General features: G+C 46.9%; 1 protein-coding gene across 22 annotated transcripts in view; it reads right to left on the bottom strand.

Moving 5' to 3' along the window:
* dlg2 (discs, large homolog 2 (Drosophila)) overlaps nt 1–10,000 on the bottom strand; it is a 219,595-nt gene that overhangs the window by 182,255 nt on the left and 27,340 nt on the right. The window contains exon 1 of one of the 22 annotated variants that reach the window (XM_077020529.1): nt 4,716–5,187. The exons of the other annotated variants lie outside the window; for them this stretch is intronic. Coding sequence (XP_076876644.1) covers nt 4,716–4,745 — 30 coding nt within the window. The 5' untranslated portion in view covers nt 4,746–5,187. Of the gene's footprint in view, nt 1–4,715; nt 5,188–10,000 lie in introns of those variants that run through there. 22 annotated transcript variants of the gene reach the window in all.

Consider the following 10,000-nt stretch of genomic DNA (forward strand, 5'->3'; position numbering starts at 1 on the left):
TCCATGAGAACCACTGCATTTCTGCATCAGAAACAGCCATGCAGTGAGTTAGTGTTGCTGGATGGATGTGGCTTTTAAACTTCATGTAGTTTCAACTATATCATGTAGTTTATACATAGACAAATATGGAAATTGAGAGATGGAGGGAGAGAGGGAGTGGGAGGGAGAGACAGGAGGGAAGAGAGGGAGTGGGTGGGAGAGAGACAGGAGGGGAGAGAGGGAGATGGAGGCAGAGAGACAGGAGGGGAGAGAGGGAGATGGAGGCAGAGAGACAGGAGGGGAGAGAGGGAGATGGAGGCAGAGAGTCAGGAGGGGAGAGAGGGAGATGGAGGCAGAGAGACAGGAGGGAAGAGAGGGAGATGGAGGCAGAGAGACAGGAGGGGAGAGAGGGAGTGGGTGGGAGAGAGACAGGAGGGGAGAGAGGGAGATGGAGGCAGAGAGACAGGAGGGAAGAGAGGGAGATGGAGGCAGAGAGACAGGAGGGGAGAGAGGGAGATGGAGGCAGAGAGACAGGAGGGGAGAGAGGGAGTGGGTGGGAGAGAGACAGGAGGGGAGAGAGGGAGATGGAGGCAGAGAGTCAGGAGGGGAGAGAGGGAGATGGAGGCAGAGAGACAGGAGGGGAGAGAGGGAGATGGAGGCAGAGAGACAGGAGGGGAGAGAGGGAGATGGAGGCAGAGAGACAGGAGGGGAGAGAGGGAGATGGAGGCAGAGAGACAGGAGGGGAGAGAGGGAGTGGGTGGGAGAGAGACAGGAGGGGAGAGAGGGAGATGGAGGCAGAGAGACAGGAGGGGAGAGAGGGAGATGGAGGCAGAGAGACAGGAGGGGAGAGAGGGAGTGGGTGGGAGAGAGACAGGAGGGGAGAGAGGGAGATGGAGGCAGAGAGTCAGGAGGGGAGAGAGGGAGATGGAGGCAGAGAGACAGGAGGGGAGAGAGGGAGATGGAGGCAGAGAGACAGGAGGGGAGAGAGGGAGATGGAGGCAGAGAGACAGGAGGGGAGAGAGGGAGATGGAGGCAGAGAGACAGGAGGGGAGAGAGGGAGTGGGTGGGAGAGAGACAGGAGGGGAGAGAGGGAGATGGAGGCAGAGAGACAGGAGGGGAGAGAGGGAGATGGAGGCAGAGAGACAGGAGGGGAGAGAGGGAGATGGAGGCAGAGAGACAGGAGGGGAGAGAGGGAGATGGATTCTAGTCTGTAGTCTAGCAGCATCATTCAAAAAGCCTCCATCCTTTCCTGTCTCTTCAGCCTCCCCATCTCTCTACAGAAACATCCTCATCCTCCTCCTCCAGTGGGCGGCTGGTGTTCATCTTCCTCATCATGGAGTGGGTCACCTTTCTCACCACTACTCCTCTGTCAGTGGTATTCCTTTCTCACTGTTACTCCTCTCTCACTGTTACTCCCCTCTCACTGTTACTCCCCTCTCACTGTTACTCCCCTCTCACTGTTACTCCTCTCTCACTGTTACTCCCCTCTCACTGTTACTCCCGCTGCACTGCCAGTGTGTAGGATACAGCCCTCTTTCCCCTCAAGCTCCCTCTCAGTTGAACTCTATGGTTTACCTTCTTATATTCTGGCTCCTGACTGAACCCTGTGTGTGTGTGTGCTAAATCCCTTCTCTTCTGTATGGTTGTGTAAAGCATACACCTGACTTCTCTAGGACCAGTGAATTGGACACCACCAATTTAAACTCAATGAATGAGCATTCACAGAGGAACAGAGAGACAGAGGAACAGAGACAGAGAACAGAGAGACAGAGGAGCACGGAGGGACAGAGAGACAGATGAACACAGAGGGACAGAGAGACAGAGGAACAGAGAGACTCTGAAGACAGGTGGGAAGCCAGCACTCATAAAAAAGACTAACGACTAATGATAAAAACCAGCATCTCTCAATCAGCTCTAACCTCACCCAGAATTCACACTTACACTTTGGTTCACTGCATGCAGTAGTAAACCCAGATGCCTATGTGTGTATGTGTGTACTTGTTTTTCTGTGCTTCAATTCTGGACAGAATCTAAAAGAATGCCTGTGAATGCAGCCCTTCACAGACTCTTGGCTATATAAAGACAGCAACTAAAAGGCTGTTTTTATAGTAGACAGCATCATTACGTGAAGTGGTTTCATTGCACCTGGTTGCTCACTTACTCGTGAGTCTAGAGGGAGGACCAAGATCGCACCTGTTGGGTGTTTTATTACCCAGCATCCTCAGCTACTGCTTTATGCCGAAGACAAGGCTAGTATGTATTACTGGAATAGGTGGTTAAAACAACAAAGAGTAAGATTTTAAGTAAGACAAAATTTCTCACACCATTCCTTGTAATGGTAAAACATTTACTGTTTAAAATGTTATCATGGCACAGGTTACTTTTGTATTTTATATACATATATATATTGTATTGTATACCCATGAGACAGCAGTCTTCTCCCCCACCCATGAGACATCCCAGATGCCCCCGACACTGAGTCCACCACACTCCCCATCACATACTCCCCACCACTACATACTCCTCTCCACCACACACTCTCCTCCACCACACTCACACTCCCTTTATTTAAACCCCTCACTTTATTTAAACCACTCCAAGGGCACAAAGAGTCTAATCTACACTCACTGGCCACTTTATTATGTACACCTTGCTAGTACCAGGTTGGACCCCCTTTTGCCTTCAGAACTGCCTTACTCCTTCGTGGCATAGATTTAAAAAGGTACTGGAAACATTCCTCAGAGAGTCTGGTCCAGATTGATAGGATAGCATCACACAGTTGCTGCAGATTTGTCGGGTGGAGGTGGGCCATTAAAAATAAAAATAAAAAAAGACCAGCCCATCTGGCACCAACAACCATGCCACATTCAAATCACCTTAAATCAACTTTTTTCCCCATTCTGTTGCTCGGTTTGAACTGCAGCAGATTGTCTTGGCCATGTCTACATGCCTAAATGCATTGAGTTGCTGCCATGTGATTGGCTGATTCGACATTTGCATTAATGGGCAGTTGGACAGGTGTACCTAATGCAGTGGCCGGTGCGTGTAAGTTTAGTTAAAAATGCATGCAGAAGAGAATGCATTTAATTTTTGCCCACATAAACACAAAATGATCAACAAATTAACTACAAATAGCTTTCCAATTGAAAAGTCTGGCAAAGAATGCTGGGATACATGCAAATGAATCAAAGACAGCATGGTACATGTGACCTGGTCTCTGGGAGAGGGGGAGGGGGAGGGGCCTGTCCGGAAGAGGGTGTCAACGTGGCAACTGCATCGAATTATGGTCAAACCACACAGAAAGCACGGAGAATTATGAAGGTAAATCTGTTGTAAAACTTGAGCGTGTGAAGGACATGATTTGAGAACTTGTAAAACAACATCTGTACTTGTATTTTTAATTTGTACAGATGTTGCAAATTTAAAATACGAGTACAGATTTTGTTTTACAAGTTCTAAAACCATGTCCTTCACACTCTCAAGTTTTGCAACAGATTTACCTTCAAAGAGAACTCTCAACTCTGAACCGCTGAAAAGTGGATAATTATAGCAGCATATCTTCAAAAGGTTTTGTGATTTAATTTAGCAACTAATGGATAACTATAAATAATAATTATTATTATTATGATATTAAGTTTAATTACATAGTTAAACTCATACTCAAGATCACTTTACATGATCCATTCATGAAACATATGACATAGGACATTCAAACACAAACCAAAGCAAAACACAGGAATGTTGTGAAACTGTGTTGGGAAATAAGCAACTGTTTACAGGAGGAACGTGAAGAGCAGAGACAGACAGCCATAGTGGACTCCAGAGTTTAGGGGCCATGACACAGAAAGATCTGACCCCCACACGCAGGATTTAGGGACAGACACTAGACCAGTGTCAGAGGACCTACGTGTACACGCAGGAGGGCAGGAAAAGTTCAGCTCAGTAGGGGGCATCCATGTACGAGCTGGGCTGTGAACTGTGTTGCAGGATGGATGAGCAGTGCAAATGATGTAGAACTGGTGCTGTAGCCTTTTCTCCAGTATTCAGATTGACTAATTCTCAGTCGCTCTCCCACTGAGATGCAGCATAGCAGCTAGAAGGAGAGTCACGTGACAGACATGAAGAAAGGCTGTATAACAGTCACATGGGGTACTGCTCAACTGAATGTGCACATACCAGACCGAGCACTGCTATAATTCTGGAGACGATAACTGTCAAAATCTGCATTATTATCCAAGCCTAGCATTTACCGGGAGACTATCAGTCTTAGCTGAGTGCTACTTAACTCATCATTAACAGACACATCCCCCCCCCCCCCCCCCCCCAAGATTTTCCACAAGTTCCTCCTGTCTTAGGTTACCAGAGGACAAGCAACAACCAGAGTTCTCTTTTCTCCACACTGCAACAACACACACAACAGGTATACACACACACAGTTGCTTAGGAAAGAAGAAGACTTAATAATTAGACCCTCTTAAGTGGTATTCACATGATATTAAACACAAACACAAACACACACACACACACACACAATTTTTTTTATTTCTATAGCCACATTCTGCAGTCAGCTACTCTGAAATATACACACACACCCTGTTACATCAAAAAGCCCCTTCCCTACTCCCACCCTTCCGCCCTCGCTCTCGCTCTCACACACACACACACACACACACACACACACACACACACACACACACACACACACTGTGCCGGCTTCCTCACGCGCTGTTCCTTACCTTAGTTGTGACAATACACAGGCAATCCATCACGAGCCAAACAGCTCAGCTGAGACTCCCATTCATCGCCATAAACTCAGTCAGAGAGGAGAAGAGAGGAGAGGAGAGAGGAGGAGAGAGGAGGAGGAGAGAGGAGGAGGAGAGGCTAAGGCACAGGCAGAGCTAGTGTAAACACGAGAGCCTGGACTCCTCCTCACCGCCACGGGGAGCAGCAGCGGCTGCACGCATCATGCTGGCAGGAGAACGGAACCTCCACCTGACCACAAGCGCACGACACAGCACACGCAGGAGAGAGGGAGAGAGAGGGAGAGAGAGAGAGAGAGCAGGAGAGAGAGAGAACAGGAAAGAGGGAGAGGGAGATATGAAGAGAGAGGGGGAGAGAGAGGGAGAAGGAGAGAGAGCGGGGGAGAGGGAGAGAGAGAAGGAGAGAGCAGGAGAGGGAGAGGGAGATATGGAGAGAATGAGGGAGAGTGGGAGAAAGAGAGTGGGAGAAAGAGAGCGGGAAAGAGAGCGCAAGAGACAGGGAGAGAGAGGGAGAGTGAGGGGAGAGAGTGAAAGCAATACAAGGAGTGAGGGTGAGAGAGAGAGAGAAAGTGAGAGTGAGAGTGACAGAGAAAGTGAGAGTGAGAGAGAGAGAGAATGATGGAGGAAGTGAGAGTGAGAGAATGACAGAGGGAGTGAGGGTGAAATAGTGAGAGGGAGTGAGCATAACCGAGGGAGTAAGGGTGAGAGTGAAGAGGGAGAGTGAGAGAGAGCGACAGAGGGAGTGAGGGTGAGAGTGAAGAGGGAGAGTGAGAGAGAGTGACAGAGGGAGTGAGGGTGAGAGTGAAGAGGGAGAGTGAGAGAGAATGACAGAGGGAGTGAGGGTGAGAGTGAAGAGGGAGAGTGAGAGAGAGTGACAGAGGGAGTGAGGGTGAGAGTGAAGAGGGAGAGTGAGAGAGAGTGACAGAGGGAGTGAGGGTGAGAGTGAAGAGGGAGAGTGAGAGAGAGCGACAGAGGGAGTGAGGGTGAGAGTGAAGAGGGAGAGTGAGAGAGAGTGACAGAGGGAGTGAGGGTGAGAGTGAAGAGGGAGAGTGAGAGAGAGCGACAGAGGGAGTGAGGGTGAGAGTGAAGAGGGAGAGTGAGAGAGAGTGACAGAGGGAGTGAGGGTGAGAGCGACAGATGGAGTGACAGTGAGAGAATGACAGAGGGAATGAAGGTGAGAGAGAGAGAATGATGGAGGAAGTGAGAGTGAGAGAATGACAGGGAGTGAGTTTGAAATAGTGACAGAGGGAGTGAGAGTGTGAGAGAGAGAATGACAGAGGGAGTGAGGGTGAGAAAGAGTCCAGAACAGGCAACTGCACATGCTGCTCTGCGCTCAAATGACCGTGTCTGCCCATCTGTCTGTCTGCCCGTCTGTCTGTCTGCCTGTCTGTCTGTCTTTCACAACTCTCACCACATAGCCATGCAGGAACCTCGACGCTGTGCTCAGTGTGTGTGTGTGCATGTCAAGATTCTTCCCTCTCTTGTGCTCTGAGGTTGCACTAAACCTTTTCAGCTCTGCGGAGAAATCAATGAATGGGAGTGGATCTCCTACACAGCCTGCTGTGTGGCTGAAACAGGTTTTAGTGACTGTCTGAACAGGCAGTCCTTGACCTTGAAGATGCTGAGAAGAAAAAGATTTATTTTAGGGATCTTGGCCAATGTGATGAGCGAGAAAGCTCAGATGGCCCTTAAATTACCTGAGTGACGAAACAAAGTCAAGCAGAGAATCCTCAGTGCCGCACACACACACACACACACACGTCAAAGCAGGCATTTGTGATAAAGCCCATGGAATGGCTGTGCACTGCGAGCTCATGTTTGCATTTACCTCCCTCATACACACATGCACACACACAAACATGCAGGCATGATCACACACACACACACACACACACACACACACACACACACACACACACACACACACACACACAGGTTTTTGCAGCTCTCTAAGGCTTCAGGCATGAATCATACTGAGGTGGGCTCATTTACATTCTCTTTCCCCTCCCGTCTTCCTTCTCTCTCTCTCTCTCTCTCTCTCATTCTTTGTATCTCTCTCTCTCTACAGTATTATAAGTTGGAATAGAGCACACTAAATTACTTTATTTATAGAGTTATTACTAATCAATAAAAGAATAGCAAAAAGAGCCAAGATGATTTCTAAATATGTAATAATCAATAATCAGCTGTCCTATTATCCTCACTGGTTGTCCCTCCGCATGTGTGATCAGTTCGCTGTTCTATCCTAATATGAACAGCAGTTTCTCTGTGTCACTGCAGCACTGGAACTCAGGGGAGATGCTCATTACCTTCCTATAGAATTCCTTTTTAATTGGGTCATATTTAGTTTATTCAATAAGAAAATGCAGCTCTGTCTCCACCACTGAGATCTCACAGTGGGAACACAGTCTGGCCTCTCTGTCTAACCGGCTCTGTCTCTACCACTGAGAGCTCAAAGTGGGAACACAGTCTGGCATCTCTGTGTAACTACCTCTGTCTCCACCACTGAGAGCTCACAGTGGGAACACAGTCTGGCCTCTCTGTGTAACCACCTCTGTCTCCACCACTGAGAGCTCACAGTGGGAACACAGTCTGGCCTCTCTGTGTAACCAGCTCTGTCTCCACCACTGAGAGCTCAAAGTGGGAACACAGTCTGGCCTCTCTGTGTAACCAGCTCTGTCTCCACCACTGAGAGCTCACAGTGGGAACACAGTCTGGCCTCTCTGTGTAACCACCTCTGTCTCCACCACTGAGAGCTCAAAGTGGGAACACAGTCTGGCCTCTCTGTGTAACCACCTCTGTCTCCACCACTGAGAGCTCACAGTGGGAACACAGTCTGGCCTCTCTGTGAAACCAGCTCTGTCTCCACCACTGAGAGCTCACAGTGGGAACACAGTCTGGCCTCTCTGTGTAACCACCTCTGTCTCCACCACTGAGAGCTCACAGTGGGAACACAGTCTGGCCTCTCTGTGTAACCACCTCTGTCTCCACCACTGAGAGCTCACAGTGGGAACACAGTCTGGCCTCTCTGTGTAACCAGCTCTGTCTCCACCACTGAGAGCTCAAAGTGGGAACACAGTCTGTCCTCTCTGTGTAACCACCTCTGTCTGTGCCGGCCAGTTTCAATGGCCAGACTCTGCTCAGTGAGTCTGTACATTATCAATCTTCCTCTTCTCTTTGATTGTTGCCAGGTAGGTTTTTAATATTTAATAAAAGTGGATATTGTCCTAATTCAATACTGCAGGCTGTAAGGAGCGGGAAGAGGCCGGTTGTTGAAGCGGGAGCAGACTTTAAATGTTTCATTTTAACAGGTGCGTTTAGCGCTAATAGACAAACACAGAACAATCACAGGGACGTAGTCAGATAACGGCTGACAAGGACTAACACCAACACGCACAGTTAAATACATAAACATAAACAAGACACAAGTGCAACACGTAATGTTAACAAGACAAGTGACAGGTGACAGACGGATGTCAGACACACGTAGACACAGACGGACGTAAACATATGTAGATACAGACAGATGTAAACACCTGTAAACGCACAAACACGGCCGAGGGAGGAGTCAGGGGCTGTACCGTGACACAGTCATTATTGGGTCTTTCTCTGTACATGTAGGATGTTTTTACAGAAGTCTATATGGCTTCAATTGGATGTTTATCCAGATTTGTGAAACTGTATTTTGGCAGGGGTCCCCACATCTCAATACTATATAATTCAATTGGTTCATTTACTGATTTGAATAATTCATCCCAAATTGTAATTAGTATTTCAAATTTGATGGGTTTATTAATAGCAAATAGGGCTCTTGTTTTTTCTTAAGAGTTCCTTCACATCCGAGCTTCCTGTAGAATTGTTATGCCTAGGTAAGTGTTTGTTTTAGTTTGTTCAGTGTTGTAGAATTATTATCCAGAGTGGGACCAGTTCATTAATGTATATATTACATAGATTGGGGCCAGTTCATTAATGTATATATTGCACAGAGTGGGGCCAGTTCATTAATGTATATATTACATAAATTGGGGCCAGTTCATTAATGTAATATATTCAACAGACTGCAACCTTGTCTCACTGCTCGTAACTGTGGAAAGAATTCAGTTTCTAGTGTTCCAGTGTTCACTGCACATCTACTGTGAGAATACACTGATTTGATGATGTTATACATTCCCTCCTAACACCATTTTCAATAAGTTTATAAAATAATCCTTTGGTCCAAAGGAAAGTACAAAACAAGCAAAGACTTTTATTAGGCTTTTATTTGGGTTTACATATTTATCAAATTAGTGTGCAGAGAGTGAAGATGTGATCAGATGTTCAATAATTTGGTACAAAGCCAAACAGATTTTTGCTCAGAACATTAATGTACTTTGGGGATAGATGTATGACAGCGAGGAGGTGCATTTGGCCCGGGAATTTGGAAATTTATGACAGGTATAATGTAATATGACAGTGTTCAGATAGTGGTGTTAATGGCTTGACTGTGAAGGCTCTCAGGAAGGTCAGGTCCAGATCTGTTGAAGCATAGTCTATCATACAGCAGTAGGTGAACTGACCAAAGGAGTCCCTGTCCGTTTTTACAGCCGTGTCGGTTTAATCTGGGGGAGGGAGATGTATTTCCTGTTGAGTGCTGATGAGGTCTGGTTGCTCTTCTGTTCTGGCGTTTGGGTGCCCACAGATAATAACATGGCCTTGTGTTTGGAAATGGTTAGTTTCATTTTCTATATTTGAGAAGGCTTCTTCAATGAAATAAGTAGATCCTATAGGAGAGATATATATTGCACCGAGAAATACATTTTGAGGTGTTGAGATTAAACTTTTACTCATTTTCAATCATAAATACTTTTTGCCTTGTTTTGTTATTTCAATACCGTGTGTTAATTCTGATTTCTGTCCTTCTACCTGTCTCTCTAAGTCTCACCTGCTCTTTCAGGTCATCCATCTCTTTCTGTAGGTGTCCCTCTTTTGCTTCAGCTCTTTGTCTGTTTGTTGTTTGAGGAGCGTCTCCTGGAGGTTTCTCTACCTCCAGTCGTGTGAAGTGCTCCTTTATCAGTGTAATGGAGGTGTACAGTGAAGTGTACCCTGAACTCAGGGCTCTGCAGTTTCTCTGAGATTATTAAATGACACCTGAAACTCACTCAGGTTTCCCTCTACCTGTTCCATTTTAGTAGATGCTGACTGCTGATTTCAACCCTCCATCCAGTACAGATGCCCTCTGACTGTCCGAGGTCAAGCTCATGTCTTACAACCCCTCTGTGAAG

Source organism: Brachyhypopomus gauderio, chromosome 10 (assembly GCF_052324685.1).
Source record: "Brachyhypopomus gauderio isolate BG-103 chromosome 10, BGAUD_0.2, whole genome shotgun sequence".
Taxonomy (NCBI): Eukaryota; Metazoa; Chordata; class Actinopteri; order Gymnotiformes; family Hypopomidae; genus Brachyhypopomus; species Brachyhypopomus gauderio.